The sequence below is a fragment of the Penicillium arizonense genome, assembly GCF_001773325.1.
Source record: "Penicillium arizonense strain CBS 141311 chromosome Unknown PENARI_contig005, whole genome shotgun sequence".
Lineage (NCBI taxonomy): Eukaryota > Fungi > Ascomycota > Eurotiomycetes > Eurotiales > Aspergillaceae > Penicillium > Penicillium arizonense.
In genome coordinates this window covers 1197770-1215958 of record NW_019173282.1, presented here as the reverse complement: position 1 = coordinate 1215958, position 18189 = coordinate 1197770, and the positions used below count along the sequence as shown (strand labels likewise).

The 18189-nt window shown below is 48.8% G+C and overlaps 9 protein-coding genes across 9 annotated transcripts; 3 read left to right on the top strand and 6 right to left on the bottom strand.

The window, feature by feature from the left end:
* Positions 1-58: 58 nt before the first annotated feature.
* On the bottom strand, positions 59-1338 carry PENARI_c005G09215 (uncharacterized protein; the record flags this gene model as incomplete). Its single annotated transcript, XM_022629943.1, has 2 exons — positions 59-1096; positions 1171-1338. The coding sequence occupies 2 exons, from the start codon at positions 1336-1338 to the stop codon at positions 59-61; spliced, it is 1206 nt and encodes a 401-aa protein (XP_022490514.1).
* A 1461-nt stretch (positions 1339-2799) lies between these two features.
* PENARI_c005G04088 (C40 family peptidase) lies at positions 2800-3569 on the top strand (the record flags this gene model as incomplete). The annotated part of the gene is made up of 2 exons (XM_022629692.1): positions 2800-3506; positions 3560-3569. The coding sequence occupies 2 exons, from the start codon at positions 2800-2802 to the stop codon at positions 3567-3569; spliced, it is 717 nt and encodes a 238-aa protein (XP_022490288.1).
* A 1728-nt stretch (positions 3570-5297) lies between these two features.
* On the bottom strand, positions 5298-7001 carry PENARI_c005G09981 (putative pyridine nucleotide-disulfide oxidoreductase; the record flags this gene model as incomplete). Its single annotated transcript, XM_022629978.1, has 1 exon — positions 5298-7001. One exon carries the CDS (start codon positions 6999-7001, stop codon positions 5298-5300), a length of 1704 nt encoding a protein of 567 aa, XP_022490528.1.
* Positions 7002-8088: 1087 nt separating this feature from the next.
* Positions 8089-9231, bottom strand: PENARI_c005G08462 (uncharacterized protein; the record flags this gene model as incomplete). The annotated part of the gene is made up of 1 exon (XM_022629903.1): positions 8089-9231. The coding sequence occupies one exon, from the start codon at positions 9229-9231 to the stop codon at positions 8089-8091; it is 1143 nt and encodes a 380-aa protein (XP_022490547.1).
* Positions 9232-9739: 508 nt separating this feature from the next.
* Positions 9740-11651, top strand: PENARI_c005G00098 (uncharacterized protein; the record flags this gene model as incomplete). The annotated part of the gene is made up of 4 exons (XM_022629524.1): positions 9740-11074; positions 11155-11225; positions 11289-11587; positions 11647-11651. 4 exons carry the CDS (start codon positions 9740-9742, stop codon positions 11649-11651), a joined length of 1710 nt encoding a protein of 569 aa, XP_022490235.1.
* A 277-nt stretch (positions 11652-11928) lies between these two features.
* Positions 11929-12366, bottom strand: PENARI_c005G02894 (uncharacterized protein; the record flags this gene model as incomplete). Its single annotated transcript, XM_022629649.1, has 1 exon — positions 11929-12366. One exon carries the CDS (start codon positions 12364-12366, stop codon positions 11929-11931), a length of 438 nt encoding a protein of 145 aa, XP_022490463.1.
* Positions 12367-12908: 542 nt separating this feature from the next.
* On the top strand, positions 12909-13848 carry PENARI_c005G02425 (dienelactone hydrolase family protein; the record flags this gene model as incomplete). Its single annotated transcript, XM_022629619.1, has 4 exons — positions 12909-13026; positions 13088-13259; positions 13316-13463; positions 13516-13848. 4 exons carry the CDS (start codon positions 12909-12911, stop codon positions 13846-13848), a joined length of 771 nt encoding a protein of 256 aa, XP_022490494.1.
* A 171-nt stretch (positions 13849-14019) lies between these two features.
* On the bottom strand, positions 14020-15619 carry PENARI_c005G07114 (uncharacterized protein; the record flags this gene model as incomplete). The annotated part of the gene is made up of 4 exons (XM_022629840.1): positions 14020-14069; positions 14532-14797; positions 14882-15543; positions 15593-15619. 4 exons carry the CDS (start codon positions 15617-15619, stop codon positions 14020-14022), a joined length of 1005 nt encoding a protein of 334 aa, XP_022490213.1.
* Positions 15620-16209: 590 nt separating this feature from the next.
* PENARI_c005G09155 (uncharacterized protein) lies at positions 16210-17579 on the bottom strand (the record flags this gene model as incomplete). Its single annotated transcript, XM_022629939.1, has 2 exons — positions 16210-17469; positions 17529-17579. 2 exons carry the CDS (start codon positions 17577-17579, stop codon positions 16210-16212), a joined length of 1311 nt encoding a protein of 436 aa, XP_022490255.1.
* Between the last annotated feature and the right edge of the window lie 610 nt (positions 17580-18189).

Here is an 18189-nt window from a genome sequence, read left to right as displayed (position 1 = left end):
ATATGATGAACTCCTCATCGTGCATAAATACAATATCTGATCCCTGTTTTCTAAGATTCTAAGCCAACCCAGCTTCAATCAGACTCTCTGCGACACCAGGATACGTATAAATCGCCGTAACCCTCAATCCAGCCGTCTTCAGGATGCCCCTCCACTCGGCTTCAGTCCTCTCCCGCACAGCAAAATGTGCCAGCATCATCATATCCATACTCGTCGCTGCGAGAGTAGGATGCTCCTCACTAACGACAATCTCATTCAAAAGAACACGCGAATAGCCCTTCTTCAGTGCCGGCACGAGATTCTCCAGAATCCGCACCCCGTCCTCATCACTCCAGTCATGTAGAATAGAATGCAGCGAATAAGCGCGCGCACCAACAACAGGCTGTGGCGTAAAGAAATCATGAGCCTGAGCCTCAAATCCTAGCTTCTCCACGCCACTCCCCACCACACTCGCAATAACAGGCTCGCGGTCCTGCAAGATAACCTTTCCAACCTTCTCCTCGAGCCCCTCCACAAAGGCAGCAGCATCATGACCACGCCCCCCACCAACATCAACAAGCAAAACTTCACCATTTTCACCTCCCTCGAACCCATTCACCAACCTCTCAGCAACAGGATAAAACCCCTCATCATACCAATTCTTCTTACCAGCTCGGTAAGCAGACATAAAAGAGTCGAAATGCCTCAAATGCGGCGGCGTTGCAACAAGCCAATCAAAGAAACTCAGCTCCGTCCCATGAGCAGCCTGAAACGGCCCGTCCGTCCCCCCAAGCGTGGGCGCTTGATACCCATTATTCTTAAAATACCCGGGGAACCCGTTAAACGAAGGTCGGGCAGCGTCATAGCAGAATGAGATACTATGTTGGTATCGTTCCTCGGAGAGGCCGTTGCTTAGTTCTGTGGCATGGAATGCGTTTTCGTGGTAGGTGAGCAGGTTTGTTGCTACCAAATGGCGGGTGAGGCGTTGGAGCAAGGATGTTTCAATTCCGGTTTTTTGCGACAGAGTTGAGGCATCTAGGCCGGCAGCGCCTGCGTCACGGAGGTGTTGGAAGAGGTTTGTATCTACCGCTAGGCGGATTGTTGCTGATTGAGCGGGCTTCGAATGAGGGTTGTTAGTATACAATACTTTGTACATGGAGGGTCATGATGATTGGAATGGTATTATCTCACCTCTGCCCAGAACGTCCTTTGGATAAATTCGCTTGGAATCTCCAATGCAGCAACGAGCGCGCGGCTGTGTGCGATCAGAGCCTCTCGTGAACCGGGCTCATCTTGTTTGAAGGCTTTGCCTGCTTCGGCGAGCTGGTCCAGGATCGTGGAGGCTTGAGCGGCGGCCATTGGATCTACTCGTGGTATTCTTTGTTGCCTTTTCTGGTGTGTTGTGACGGATAGATGAGATATGCAATATGCACGGCAGCCAAGACTACAACAAGGATGTTTTTCTATATACATTCAGGGGAGGGGGAGGGGCCTCGCCCATTGGGGCCTTTTCGAATCCCGTGCCGCGTCGGCAAACATCTCGACAAGTTCATGTGGGAGGTTAGGGCGTGCGCTAAGGTTGGTAGCTCTTACGCCGTTGAAGTTGGCACTCTTAGAAGCACAGGTATTGTTGAAAATGTAAGTTACTATGATTAAGACGTATTTTATTTGCGTTTGTATTGGGCTTCAATTGTATCCACTCCTCATTCGGTTGCGATCCGTGCCGCTTAACTGAATTCTGTTCATTTGGTATTTTCGATAGCCCCACAGTCTATGGGCTCGGGCCTGTGGGGGGCGAATTTCTACATTTATCATTCTGGCCCCCATGTTTCGTATAACTTGCTTATTCTTGTTGATTTGCCGCTAGCAAAGAGGGTTACATTGTTACAATTACTGTGCCAGGGTTGGTTTTTATTTTTGCCGTTCTACAGTAAGTAGTTTTTTCCTATCAAGTCAGAGGAACTACCAACATCCATATCACAACAGTTTAGCAATTGTTGGACAATATGTATATCTATCCCTCACTTAATATGCAGCCATTAAAAGTTGTTGGTTCCGTGATTCGGTAAAGGAAGGCGTGAAACCCATTCTATATTTGCTTGGTCCAGTGACATATTTGCTGGCGAAAAGGTTCATCCCAGTATGTAAATAGCCACTATGGGGTTTCAATAAAATTGATCGAACTACTTTCAGTCCTGGCAATGATTTCCCGATCGACATGAAAGTAGGTCTAATAATCAAGTTATTTTCGCGATGCTGCGCCGACGAAATTAGTGGGACTGGGTGAGGTTAGATGTTAGCCGAATGTTTGTCCAAGGAAAATAAACTCATTTATGCAGCTCACAAACGTGGAGGCTTGGTTACATACCCCAGGGTTATTTTTAGGCCATCCCGTATTTCGTGCATTTTCAGTGGGCGCCGCAGAAGTATAAATGCAGGAACACGAACTTACGAGGAAAGGTCCCTCAATTCTTCAACAAGGGGCCGCCAAGGCTCTATATATGGATCTCTCGATGGTAGATCTTCCTCAGGTTAGCTGCATTCTGCGAAACTACAGGCCTCAAATCGCGTTTGCGGCTGGAATACGAGTGAAGGGTTACATTCTTAATACGAATAACCAATGGATTCAATGATCACCAGAATCACGGGCATTGAGTCGGAGGAATGCTTGCTTCAACTGCCTCCAGAGGTTTTCTATAAAGCCGTCGATATATCTCGCTCTTGGACAGATATCCATCAACTCACTCTACCTGAAAGACAAAAGCAAAGCAACAACTTTGAACCCCATCTGCCATCAAAATCTACACTTGATCACTCAAAATGCATTTCATCTCCCTCCTCGCTGTCACTTTTGTGGCCGCTATCCCAGCAGTCAGTGCCTACCCGATCACCGGCGACACCGTCAACTGCCGTTCTGGTCCCGGAACAAGCCACTCTATCGTCAAAACCTACAAAAAGGGCGATGAAATCTCAGTCACTTGCCAAGCTACCGGCACCGATGTCAAAGGCGACGAGCTCTGGGACAAGACAACCGACAACTGCTATGTAGCCGACTACTATGTCAAAACCGGTAGCTCCAGCTACGTAACCAAGAAATGCGGTAGCAGTGGCGGCGGCGGCAGCAGCGGCACCGGCACCGGCAAAGCCATCGTCGCCGCAGCCGAAAAAGAAAAAGGTCTACCCTACAAATGGGGCGGCGGTGGCTGCAACGGTCCAACTGGCGGTGGCTTCGACTGCTCTGGGTTGACGCAGTATGCTCTCTGTCAAGCATTGGACAAGAAGATTCCCCGTGTGGCTCAGGATCAATATAACACCAGTATGGGCAAGCGGTATCCTCGCTCGGAAGCCAAAGAGGGTGATTTGCTATTCTGGGCTACTGGCGGTGATTGCAAGAATGGTGTGTCCCATGTTGGGATCTTTATCAAAGATGGATTGATGATCAATGCTGCTCATACTGGAACACCGGTTCGTGAGCAGGCTATTTGGACTTCTTATGGTGGAGAGAGTATCTGTCCTTATGTCATGAGGTATGTGGTTCATTACCTGATTTTGAGATGTTGCAAAGCTAACTGGGTTATAGATTCGTCTGAATTGAGTTGGGTTAATTCTTTGATTACCGCTGTGGATTGACATTTGAGTATTGGGTATACGGTGAATTGTTCCATTGATTAGATATCTGCTTTCCGGAATAGATAGCTCAAAGTCACTTTTTTTCAACGTTCTAGACCATACGACGTAAGCATCACAGGGTCAGAAATTCAATATTGTAACGAAACATAAGGAAATCTCCAGCAAATATTAATCTTAGCAATAATATAAGCGCGCTTGTATCCGTGATTATAGACAATTTGAGACAAGTCCCCTGTAAAATTACGCCACTAGTGCAAGCCTCACTAACTCCCGCCGATCCCCGTGATACACCGGGTTTACGGCCCCCAAAACGTGGAAAAAACGTACTAATTATTAGTGTTAAAATGAATACGGACTTTGCCTCAATCGGCTATAGAAAATCATACAAGACACGAGGGGTGGGGCAGTCGTACCCCGGTGCCTTTTTGGAATTTAACCGTGCATGTGTTCATCTTATAGTTAGAGTATGCATAGCTGTGGGCAATTCCAGAGTGTCGGGTGCACTTTTGACCATGGAATTGACCATGTTCAAGGGACGTGCATTAAAAGTTGGTTGTGCGTAGCGTTTACCCCGTCCATAGCGGAGTACCCATAAATCAGGCCAAGTTACATATATGAAGCTTCACTTTCATTTTGGGCCATATTAGAAGGAAACCCCCAAGGAAGCTATTCGGACCCCTTCTCCATTTATCTACCGTAATAGGTAAAGCGTGGTATTTGTATTTTCCGCGCATTATTTGGTAAAAATGCATCATTACTTGGCAATGCCAATGCACTGAGGACCGTCCCTAATATACATTTCGAAAACTCTGCGAAATAAGGAATTAGCCTATATATCGGCCAGCGGCCAATTTACCTCAAAATTTTCCAAATCTGCCTGAGAATTGTGAAGAAAGCGTGTCAATTTCATCGCATAGGCTATTTGTAGAGGTATCCGACGGTTTTTATAGGGCTTCCCGGCGCTTCTTAAGCCGATCGTACTAGGGACTCGTCCTAGGGCGTAGGAATGCTCGCCGGCGATGGCTTAGTCGGTTGTAGACTAGGAGACATAAGCTAGATATGAAAAAGCGACTTATTTTTACTAGTGGTTTACATGGTAAATGTAAGTACTAGAAATATATATTAAGGGCTGTCCACGATGCATTAGTATTGCCAAGTAATGCATGCATTTTTACCAAATAATGCGCGGGAAATACAATTACTACGCCTTACCTATTATGGTTAGATAAATGAGGAAGGGGTTATTCTAATATGGCCCTTCATTTGGATATCAATACTCCTCTGAATTGTCCATGTTCACTTTGAAATTTGATGCCATTATCAATGATACATTGACCACATGTGCCCATGCTCCCTAGATCGGAGTGTTCACCTTGGAATGGTTGGATTATAAAGCGCTCGCTTTTTTCTCCTTGAGAAATCAGAAATCAAGACCTCGTAGATTACCGGCGATGGGAATAGCAGAATAAAAGATTATTTCAAAGCCGTCTGGTCATGGTACGACTGCAGCTCGCCCACCGCTATATATACACAACTGAAAAAGAATCGTCATTTCGTTACTCGTTGTTTATTGATGTGATCAATTGTAGGCTTTTAAGGGTATTTTTCGGGTTTTTGTATCTAGGTATGTTCGAAAAGAGAACTAAACGGACCTGATATGCAAGGCCAGTTTTCCATGGTATTTGCACTCAAAAGCGAGACACGTCCCTTCCAAACAACCTGTTCAAAGTCCATCTGAACGCGATACGCAACTTATTGCGCCAACTGATACTCATAGTGATGTATGCCGCTTTCCATATAAGTGATGCCGTACGTCCCTTGATACCACCAGGCAGAAATCTATTCATGGTTCCATCATTCTCATGAGGAATCTGCATCAACGCTCTCTCATTGCCGAGGTAGGCCATCGTGCCAAGATTCTTGAAAGAAAAGGGTGGTGTCTGGGCCATGTCATCCTTATTCAGCCGCTTTGCGAGCCACTTGGCTTCTTGGAAAGTAGCCTGTGCTGTAGCTGGCGGGGCACCAGTCTCTGGCATGGCATTGTCGCCAAGTGCAAAGACGTCTCGAAGAACTGCCGTCTGTCCAGATTCATTTTCAAGCTGGACGCGGAGGTGACCGTCGACTAGGAGCGGGCCCTTCTTGGGCGCTTTCTTGAATTTCCATGCTTGCTCCGCGCTAGTAGGAGTAACGGAAGACCCTTCAATGTTGAGGACCGAGTCTGCAGGAAAGGGGTCGACCGCATCGAGTGACTGGGTAATGAATTTGGGCATGGCATTTCCAGTTGTCCAAACACACATGCCAACGCCGACCTCGCCCTCCTCTTCGGTGGTCAGAGTCAGGCAGCGCTTGGGATCCATCTCGTATGGTGGAGGGGCACCCGGCGGGCCCCACCTCAAGCTTTTGACGTGGTGAGAGGTCTTGATATCAATACCTTCACTCTTCATCGTCTCCATCGCATAGCGAGACAGTGACTCATCAAACATGGACAACACCTTGGGTGCAACATCATAGAGATTGAGCTTGGGGATCTCGTTCAGAGCCGGGTACAGCGCCATCATATCAGCGTAGATGAAGTCTCGCAGGGAAGCTGCAAGCTCAATGCCAGTTGGACCAGCTCCCACGATGGCGAAATTCAGCAGCCATTTCCGCATTTCCGGGGTAGTCGTCGGCAAGACTGCTAGCTCAAAGCATTCCCGCACACGCCGCTTCACCCTCTTGGCATCTCCGATATCCTTGAAGAACATCGCATTCTCTCGCACGCCCGGCGTTCCAAACGTACGACTGACAGCGCCAACTGCGATGACCAGTTTGTCATATGGGATCTCGAATAATTCGCCTTGCTCCCATTGGCGCTGCGCCTGCATCGGCTTCATGTTTGTAGTCTCCGGGCCCTCCTCGGTTTGTCTCTCATTTCCCCCAACGCGCGGCGACTCCGTGACGCCACTCTTAACAACCGTTGCTTCGCATAGAATGGTCTTCTTGTTCAAGTCGACTGCGCGTGCAGCTGCTTGGATGAAGTTGACTTTGGCGCGCGGATCACGCACGGGTTCGACGATGTTGGAGAAGTCTAGGGATCCGCTTGCTGTGTCGGTGAGGAGGGGTGTGAACACGAAGTAAGAGCGAGGAGAGATGATGATTGGCGAATATATTTTCGGGGATAGCTTGCGCGAGAGGTTATACCCACCCCAGCCCGACCCGAGAATGACGACTCGTTCTTTTTGGTTGTCGGAGTGAGGGCCCGCGACGGTGTAGTCGATTTGCGTTGCTAGGCATCTTCGGCTCGATGCTTGACTTGAAGGAGCAATACGAGGGGAGAATGCGCCTGTCGAATAGACAGGATATCGAGGTATGGGAGCCCGCAGACGTAAGGCCTGCCGGCGGAAAGGGAACATTCCGCTCAATGGCCGGGGATGCATGTCAATGGATTAGCACTGTGTGTCAGTCAGAAGGAAGTAAAAGTTTCTAGCTCCAGAGTTATTTGTATAAACTCGGAGTCGAAGCGAGCTCATATTGCCATATCCGTGGGCAGTATACTGTAGTCCGCTGACCCATCGATGACCTCATACTCGGCAGAGTAAGGAAAGGAGAGGCCCGGAACGGGATCTCCGACCCAAGCCTCTGGCCGGATCCACTTCTTTTTCGAACGGTGTCGGATCCTCAAACTCCCGTGAACATGTTGAGCTCTGGCTGGCTCTATCAAGCTCGTGGAGAAAGCCGGAACCCTTCGGAGCGATCGGTGAGAAGAGCTAGCACGTGCCATTGGAGAATGTCGGAGATTTAGGCACATGCTCACATGGCAGTGAAGAGTTTTGACGGGTGTTTTTCAGTACAATCGACAGAGATCAGGAAGAGAAATAGACGAATGGACGATGCATGTCGAGGGGGATGTTGATAGCATGGTGGTAGTCTTGGCACTATCATGTGCAGCACCTTAATTCTGGAGAGTCATGGGAGGATCTCTTTATTATATACATTTAAGTGCCCATAGTGGTGCCATACTCAATTGTGGCATGACACATGGTCTTTTCTTGGCCTATACAGCTATGCTAAATTTAGTGAGGCTAAGCTCGCATCGGCATGTCAGCGCTGCGATCCACACACATAGTCAGGAGACTTGACTGAATGGCAACTATGAGTTCAACTTCATATTTTCTGTCTTTCGTATGCACAAAACTCTACTTAAGTCAATGGTTCTAATTCCCTTTAAGATGTAGTCATCGTCTTGTAACACACTCAGGCTTTCTGTCACTTCGTCTGGTAAAGTGAACCTCATTGCCTCCTAATGACATACATTGAGGTTCCTGTCAAGACGTATTGCTTTTGGCATGGATAATGCGAGGAATGATATTGATTATATACAACAGTGCACAATAACAGGAGGCGGGATCTCGCTGTATGCCCGAGTTTTCCCTCAGTATCGTTACTTCGCTCCCCATCAAATCGTTTGTGTTATACGTGGCTTCATCAAAATCGAAATATCTATCTAAGAAGGTACGAGAGATATCTCATAGGTATTTGCAGAAGATATTCAGGCCAGGAGCCTGATGGAAAATTAAACCCGATCACAGGTCTGGATTCCTTCGTACTTTGATTCGGAAGGAAGCCCCTTGTGTCGACAGCGACAATCTTGCCACCCTCGATGATCGTTCCATTGACAGGGAAAACCATGGCTCCCGATGTCGCAACGTACAACGTATCGGTATCTCCAGGTAAAGTGCCGAATCCAGGAGCTACAGATCCTGCCAATGTCATCTCATCCGGCGCACCAGCAACGAAAGTGGCAGTGCCATCTGGAGTAACTGCAACAAGCCGATTGTCTGCATCAGTGGCACCCCAGATGGTGTCGTTATCGCCGGGCCCCAGGCAGAATGTATCAAGATAGACTGCCTGGATTCTTTTGACTAGCTCGCCGTGAGCTCCCGGCGCTGCGTATCCATCTTTGGTGATTGCGATGCGATACACGGATGCCAGGTAGCTATTTGACCAATAGAGATACCCGTTCAGAATATGAAGACCGTTGATCCCAAATGGAGTCACTGCCCATGGAGGGAAATGCATAGTTTCATCATCCTTGACGGCGAGTTCATATTTCCGATTGCGCGTGTCCACTCTCCAGACCAGTCCCATAGTGGAGTCACTCACGAGCACGATACTTCGTGAGTCGGGGAGCGCTTCAATGCCAGCAAGCAAGCCGCCTTCTGGGATGCGCACAAGCTCTTGGATGATAGGCTCGCCACCATGTGCCTTGGGACGAAGATCCAGCTGCCACACCCCAAATGTACCAGGGATTCCCATTCCCAGGCTACTTTGCTTGCCACCCAGGAAGGCCAAAACATCTGGCTCTGTTTCGACAATCGACGTCGCGGCATTAATTTCGTCGAAGGTATGGACGAGTGATGCAGTTGGGGTGTCTGTGTTTGCATCAGAAACGCAGTATATGGATGCGTTTGGCCATACTGTTGTCACATAGATATCGCCATTTGGTCGGACGAAAATGCTGTTGAGATAAGTTGGGAGAGAGAACTGATGAACGACTCGTAATGGTAGTGGAAGTGACACGGCCTCTATGCCTATCGTAAAGGCAAGTAATGACAACAAGAGGACGCCAATATTGGTCACCATTGTGATGAACAGGGCGGAGGTAAATCGAATCAAATGACAGTGCCGCCGTGCGCTTGGTTTGAATGATATGAAACAGAAGACCAGAGCTTTGCTAAACAGAAGGAAGATTTCGCATTCTTTCTCCTGGTCGAATTTTCTACATCTGCTGATGTCCGCTAAAAATTCCCCGAACGATATCATGCATGATGCCGAATTTCCTTTTTGGGCAGACCTCCGAACATCATTTCCTAGGCTGACCTCCGAATATCTACTGTTTCTATTTTCGCTAGTCGGTTTGATTCAAAGATCATCCTTTCCTGGAAAATGGTCGATTCCGACCGAACCTGGACTTATTGTGCGGCAGTCGGCTGAATTTTCGCACAAGATATGCCTAACACACTGATGAATTGAGTGTTGTATTTTGGCTTCTATCATACTCCCCGCGGTCGATCGTCCACAAAGACCTCTCAAAAAGTTCTAAAGATACAAGTATTTTCTCCTACAACACGCAGAACTCAGTAGATCAAGCATGAGGACGAAAATCCTCCCTTTGTGCGCTCTCGTGGCATGTGCTCACTATGCCGGTGCCAACGAGGTAGATCAAATGAGCCACTGGATATATGAACAGCAACCTTGCGAAAATACACCCACGAGCCGCAGTTGTTGGGGACATTTCAACACCGAGACAAATTACTACACCACTGCGCCGGACACTGGGGAAACCGTGGAAGTATGGCTCTCTGTACAGGAGGGAATCTGCAATCAAGATGGCTATGAACGTCCTTGTATGACGTTCAACGGGACAATGCCAGGTCCCCCCATTGTCGCCAACTGGGGCGATAACCTCAAAGTCCACGTCACCAATAACATGGAGTCAAATGGCACATCAGTACACTGGCACGGTGTGCATTTGCGCGGAAGCAACAAAATGGATGGAGTGCCCGGCGTCACTCAATGTCCCATTTCACCAGGCGAGTCATTCACCTACCAATTTAGAGTCACGCAGTACGGCACGAGCTGGTACCATAGTCATTTCTCTCTTCAGTCAACCGAGGGCCTGTTTGGTCCCCTCATCTTCCACGGTCCGGCTACTGCCGACTACGATGAAGATTTAGGATCGCTTTTCCTCCAGGATTGGTCGCACAGTCCGTCATTCACCGACTGGGACACCAAGCAGAAATTCGGCATCACACATTCTCAAACCACGACATTGATCAATGGAACCAACACCTTCGACTGTTCCAACGAGTCGGATGTCAAATGCGTTGGCGGCGGAAAGAAGTTCGAGATGCTCTTCGAAGCAGGCAAGAAACACCGTCTGCGTTTGATCAACGTCGCGGTCGACAGCCAGTTTCAATTCAGCATCGATGATCACAAACTCACAGTGATTGCCAATGACTTTGTTCCCATTGAACCGTATGTCGCCGACAGCGTGATCGTCAACGTGGGTCAGAGATACGACATCATCGTCGAGGCCAATGCCACACCGGGAGATTACTGGCTGCGAGGAGGCTGGGTTAAGTCTTGCCAGGGTGTTGCCAACGATCATCCTGAATCTGCAACGGGAATCGTTCGCTACAGCGGTGGTAGCAACAAGGACCCAATCAGTACTACCTCCATTGTGGCCCCGCTGTCTTGTAATGACGAACCGGAAGCCCATCTGGTGCCGAGATTGAAGCTTGATGTGGGAAGCATTACTGCAACGACCGTGGAGGACATCAATGTTCGGCTCACTCATGCTGCATTGTTCCAGTGGACCATCAATAGCAGTAGCTTGGTGCTGGATTGGGGAAAGCCGACTCTTCAGCGAATATTTAAACAAGAGTCCATATTCCCAACGCCCTACAACGTGGTAGAGGTTGAGGTGAGTAGTTCTCCTTTTTCATCTCTATCCCGTTCCTTCTGTCATATCCTAAAGAGTAAGATGACTGACAAATATTGTAGAAAAAAACAGATGACAAGGATGAATGGGCGGTCTTAGTGATCGAGAACAAGGCCGCTACCTTTTTCGGAGGGTATGTTAATAATCTCTTTGTCCCTAATGACAAACTCGAATAATATAACTGACATGATGCCAGCATCGCTCATCCTATTCATTTCCACGGACATGATTTCTGGATTCTCGCGCAAAAGAATACCACCTGGGACGGGACCTCGTCCTCATTCCAGACGAAGAACCCAGTCCGTCGGGATACAGCGGTACTTCCAGCACACGGATATCTTGCTCTCGCCTTCCAATTGGATAATCCTGGGGCGTGGCTGGTTCATTGCCATATCGCGTGGCACTCGAGCATGGGCCTTGCGTTGGAGTTTGTAGAAAGACAAGATTCCATATCTGCTACCATGGGCGATTGGAAGAATCTGGACAGAACATGCAGTAAATGGTCGGTTTGGTCGACGGGTGCTCCATATGAGCAGGATGACTCTGGAATTTAGTATAGGGGTGGAAAAAGCTATAAGGTGCCTCAGCGAAAATTTAGTTATCCTCGACACAGCTTTACCAGACCATGAATGTCATGCCAGCTCTAAAGTATATTTCCGCGCCGGTATCTTCACGCGTGATTGATATACCTCAAACCTGATCAAATTGCTGGATACACATGGGAATTCACCGAATACCATCCGTTCTATAGATCCAATATAAAGTGGAAGTTATCGAGATCCAAGTTGAGATAGAAATAGGGGATTAGAAATATGTACAAAAAACCCCACAAAAACTCAAGGCAAAGGCACGCTCCAACATTCCACCTGTCCGACCGTCCGATCTTCATTCAAAGTGGGCTGTCCCAATATGTAGAGTTGCTGCAAACCCTCATATTTCCCACTGACTTGAATAATCAGACGAGTGTTCTGCGTGGCAGTAGATCCGATACCCACTTCCTCGATGTAGAACGGTGATCCATCGCTTGCGTGGCCGTAGGCATAGATGAAAGGGATTTGAGTGGTGGTCCCATTGTTCGTGACGACAATCGGAGCAGCGACTCCGCCGTCGATGGTTGCATTAAATCCGGGCCCGTAGATGGTTCCTCCGGTAATAGGCTCGACGACGCGTTTGCCGCCTTCCAGGAGCGGAATGGGAGCGAGAGCCTTTCCCAAGTTCACTGTTGCGCTGAACAGATAGGTGGACGTCAATGGACCGACTTCTCCGGATGTCATTTTGGATAGTATAGGAAGATTTGGAGTTGTTTTGAAATGGCAAGGCAGTAAACACTTGAGAATGCTCTTTAGGTGAGATCATGGCACTTTTTATTTTAGTCTATGGGTGGTCAATTGTTGCACTAATCGCAGTTTGAAGAAATCACACCCCGAAGTTATTCGGTATTCATCGATTCCGTTGCCGCGGAGAGGTTGTGATAGTCAAAAGGGGCTCTCCGATGCTCCGTTTCCTCCGACTCCTCCGTTGCCGCATCTGGAAAACGATATAAGATGACCGAGTATTGCATTCAATCGGAAGTCGCCATTCTATCTTTCGTACCCTGGTAAATTCTGATGCAATGGTTCCCCCGCTTCGACTCCCGCACCGCGCTTCGGTCGCGCCTTTGAACGCGCCGAGAACTAGCTTGACTAGCTCGCGAGGGCCTGCCATCGCATCGCAGACATGTATAAGGCCGACATCTCGCCCGGCATGTTCATCCGGAATTTCTAGCTGTTCATCCCGAAACTTCCCTTTATATCCAAATCGACTTCAACTCGCACCCATGTCTACAATGCAGGCAACTCATGGCCACAGCCAGGCCTGCTGTAATATCCCACCTGTTGTCTCGGAGGGCTATGTCCCTAAAGGCTCGTATGAGGAGCTCGGTGGACTAAAAAGCTGTAAATACCAACGGCGTTCCTCTAGCTTTGCTACGACTCGGGCTAACATAGACCTATACAGATGTGACCGGCCCAGAGGAAGCTACCAAAGGAATTGTTGCTATTTTCGACATCTTCGGCTACTTTGATCAGACTCTTCAAGGCGCCGACATCCTGGCAGCTAGCGATCATCACCAGAAATACAAGGTCTTCATGCCTGACTGGTTCAACGGCAGCCCATGCCCTGCTGAATGGTAAAACGTGCTGCCGCCCCACTTAAAGGAGCAACCGCTAACCAAGCCGGAATTAGGTACCCCCCTAACACCGAAGAAAAGCAGAAGGACTTAAGTGAGTGGTTTGGTAAGAATATGCCACAAGGTCCTGCGGCTGCTTTGCCTGGTTACGTTGCCGCCCTTGGGGCCGCAAATCCATCTATTACCTCCTGGGGACTCATCGGGGTGAGTTAGCTGTTTTTACACTATGTCAGCTTCTCAATACTGACTGGAATAGTACTGCTGGGGAGGTAAAGTTGCTGAGATTGTGACGTCTGGCGAGGACAATCCTTTCAATATTGCTGCCGCGTGCCACCCGGCCATGGTTGATCCATCTGGGGCGGAGAAGATCCCAGTGCCGTATATCCTACTGGCGTCGGGGGAAGATCCAGCTGAAGATGTCAAGCAATTTGAAAACAAGCTGAAGGTGCCTCATCATGTGGAGACATTTGGGGATCAAGTCCATGGCTGGATGGCTGCCCGTGCTGATCTGTCTGATCCCCGAGTACAGGAAGAGTATATTCGGGGTTACAAGACTGTGTTGGAATTCTTTGGAAAGCACTGGAACTAGATCAGACTAGGCTATCTGTATCCAAGTTTGTAAGCTGTACGGTATTATCTCCAGAAGCAAAGTGTACCAATTGAATTTCTCAGCTTTTTGTGGCATCATTTGGATCAATCAGAATCTCGTCCAAACAGAGTAAGCTTACCTGAGGGATGCAGCACTTCCAAGGCTAATCTCTCACTGGCCTTCGAGGGAAATGTCAAGCTTAATATATTTCAGATCACTTGCTGAACAACGTTAAAATGATTGCCATGCTCACGAACAAGAGGAATATATCTACACAGTGTCTCTATACTAAACCATGGAATGCGCACCGCATCTGTCAACAAGGATAGAAAAAATTTTGCATTTCCAGTGCCAAGTCTTAACGATCACCTACACCGAACCGAGTCGATGCTGAACTATCAACACCAGATAGGCGATTACAACCCTACAAACTTCCCACACAAAGCCCAATCCAGTCAACCCAATCAGCCGATTCAACAACAAAAGTCGCTTAGAATAAAACGTCGCTTCGCGATCTCTCTCCTCCTGCGTGATCTCTCCCCTCCAAACACGATCCATCTGGAAACAATGACGCGCGGCCTGCTCGGACGCCATCCCCAAATGAGAGCGGAATCCCGTGAACGCATCCCCGACCAGCACAAGTCGCCCATCAAAGAAGCTTGACTGGGTCGCTTCAGACTCACCAACTTTTGTGACGAACGGTCGCGGCGTCTTGGTGACAATCTCCGCCAAGTGTGGTGTCATACCCGACACATAACGAGCTATCTGCTTGGACCAGATTTCGGGTCTAATTTGGCCGTGTGGCACGGTGTTAGTATGAGTCTTTCCTTGGACATCTGTGAAGATCTCTTCCATTTCTCGTGATCCTTCCGGTACGGTGAAGTACCAGACCCAGTTGACGAGGCGTTTACCGGGCTGGATGTCGCCAGCTTCGGTTGGGATGAGGTAGCTGTCGAAAAAAAGTTAGAAACGTGGCAGCAAAGAGAACAAGAAGAAATGACTCTCAAAGAGGGAAAGGTGGTTCTCGCCTTACCTAATGAAATATGTCCCCTTCATCAATGTGAAATTAAGTCGATTGGAGAAATACTCCACCGTTTCTTTGGATAGCAGTGCTTCGGGAACAGTCCCACGCCATCCAATATACCCAGCATAATCCCTACGCGTGGGGACCTGCAAAATCTTCCGAACAGTGGAATGCACACCATCAGCAGCGATAACCATCTCTGAGCTAACACTGCCGATGTCCCCCTTCAAAACATCCACATACTCGACATGAACAAGGCCCTTGTCCTTATCATAGGTGACACCTGTCACACGTTTGCCAGGTCGATACTCAACCAGACCATCTGTTTCCTTCGGAGCCGGTGGCTGAGGCACAGTCTGTGATTCAAAACCATCAAAGTTTGCACGCAGAATGAGGTAAAGACAACCCCAGTTGCTCATATTATGGTTCCAAACCATACTCGCAACGCGAAGCCGTTGCCTCCATGCAAAGCTGAGGAACCGAGCTGGGATGGCGGCTGGTCGACCTGTGGCGTCATATTTTTCCAACAGTTTCACTACCGTCGGTCCAATTGATACACCTGATTCGTGGCTGTGGCGGTCTTTGGAGGGATCCTGCTCAAGGATTATGACGTTCGCCCCTTGACGCTTTAGTTGTAGACCTTGCAAGAGACCGGCAACGGACCCGCCGATCTGGATTGTTTAGCTGGTGTCGATTGCGTTTTGGGCGACGGGTACTTACAATTACCGCAGACGTAGGGATTGGCATTATAAGTTTTGCCGTTCAGAAGTAATTTCCTGGGTAGTTATTGTATACGATATTGGTGTATCAACAGTTGCGAACCCCAAGGCGGAATTGCACTCTCCTTCTATCTATGAAAGGTATGATCCATACCCAGCATGGCCCTCGGCGCCCCGGCCCGTCGATAGTTTGATATTCCTGTTCAGGTAAAATTTTGGCCGACGCCGAATACCAACATCAGACCACAGTTTACTGAAAATTCCATCGGAACTTCAAAAGGAGTGCGCCTAATCAGGCGCCGATCCCGACAAACAAGGCCGTAAAGGGCTTGCTCCGAGCCACAGCCAACTTTTCAACCAAAAACTCATTTTGGAAATATGTGCATTGGCCAGCCACAACTGGCTTGACCAAAGTCAATATCGGTGTATGAAGTGCTTGGCCGGCCGGCGATTGGATGTATACGGCTTGGTTGTAGAGAAAAATCGGGATTGCATTCATAGAGCTGTTGGAAAACTTGAAGGCTGCCTGGGCTTTGTTCATGGCAGTCTTCCTCTTAGAGAATATATCTATCTAAAGGCATTCGGACTGGATTACATCTAGTATTTGGAAGCAGCCATCTAAGTACTGGCTAATAGACTACGCAGCAAATAATCCACATCCTCAACTTTATCGCATAACTGCCGCTCCTCTTCTCTTATCTTCTTCTGCCACCGTCCATTCTCCAAACCCGTCATGACACTTTCATCAAATAGGGGCACCGTATCCACCGTCGTCCCCTGAGACATCTCTCTCGACACCTGCGACTGGGCCGCCCGGAATGTCCCCGGCAATCCCAGAGCTCGCTCAATATCATTCAACGCATCTAGCAACATAGAAACAGCTCTTTTAGTACGCATGGCAGTTTCAAACCCAACGCACATGCAGCTTGTCTGTAGCTGACCCAGTCGCAATCCCTGGTAAGCATTTATATCCGCCATCAAAGAATGTGGGAAGTGTGTGGGTCTGTGGGCAGAGCACGGGTCCGAGGGCTTTGAAAGGTGCTCTCGGAGATAGGCGAAAACAGCGGAGTATATTCGTGTTTGCGTGATATAGCAGGAGAGTGTGAGCAGTCTGCTTGGCATGTCTAGGTCGGATGAAACGTTGATAGTGGGTAGATGGCTATGGTCTGTGATAATCGCGTAGAAGCGCTTGGAGAGAAACAGAGCATCCCCGATTGGATAGTTTTCTAGCTTGCTCCCGTCTAAATCTGCAAGCTGGGTTTCGTAATGGGCCATTTTTGAGAGAAGAGTGGAGAGATCGACTAGTAGGTTGGGTCTCTCTCCTGCAAGGGGATCCATGCTCGCTCTCTTGTCCATATCCAATTGCAGGGCTAGATCTGGGTCAATAGTGTATGGCGGAGACGGGCAAGGGCCTGCACTGTCTAGGAAACCAGCTAAATCGTCGTATGCTGTCCCTGCAAGCAGGTCTAAGCTCTCCTTTGTGTCGGAGCTGCAGGGGTCCTCGTCCGGTTGGCCAGTTACGGGCTCAAGGTAGGCAAGCGCATCTATCTGGTCCCTCTGCGCACAATGAAGCATGAAATTATCCTGACCCCATAAGCCCCCCAAAAACGTGACAGATGGGAAAGTCTCATGTGTGTTATGTTCCTGCCCCATGGGTGACGGCATATTCGGCCGAGCCAGTTCATCTGATGCAGTCTCCGGGGTAGATAGACTGGATAATGTGAATACGCTCATGCCCGGTACGGACGTTTTGGATGCGCTCCGCTCCCTGCGCGATAGACCCGGTCGTTTGTCCGACTCTCCGTTCCCCCTCGGCTTTCCAGTTCGTAGTCGTCGACTGAAGGTGCATGATTTAGGTTCTTTAGCCTTCAGACAGCGCTGACATGTCGAAAAAGAGTCCGTTTCGGAGGAGGGCACACATCGTAGCTTTTGTGTACGACATCGATCGCATGAAGCCCGCAGCGGCGTGGCAGCAGAGGAACAGCCATTGGGAATTGGGCTTAGTGTGCTCATCGTGTTGATCACACAATGAAGTTCTATTCAACGTTGTTGATTTGTTGAATAAGTAAATCAAGTAGATGCCCAGGTGCCCAGGTGACATCCCCACGGGGTTTTACCTAACGAGCCCAGAGCATGTACTTAGTGTGTTTGCACTCTCCGTCAGGCCAAGCCTTGTCTGGAAACGCCAGATCGCCTAATTGTTCACGCAGGGAGCTATTGGTCGATGATAACATATGATATGCAGTCACTTGCACTGGCAGATACGGGTCCATTAAGGCCTGGAAGAGATGAAGTTGGTGATTCGTGGGACGCGTCGATCAGGCAAACCAGAGGCTGATCCGGGACGAGTGAAGGGCTTCCCACTTACCCGCCGATCCACCTCCGTGGGTCTTGGCGGTTTCGTGGACTGAAGATGCTTAGGTAGCCTTCGCATATACGACAGAACCCTCCGTAAATCGTCTGCATACTCCGAATAGGGACTAGACTAAGCTTGCAGGTTGCATATGGTGACATCGTGAGCCTCGTGTCTAACTTAATTTCTCAATCCACGCTAATTAATTGGTCCATCGGGAATTTTCGCTATATTAAACGATGTTA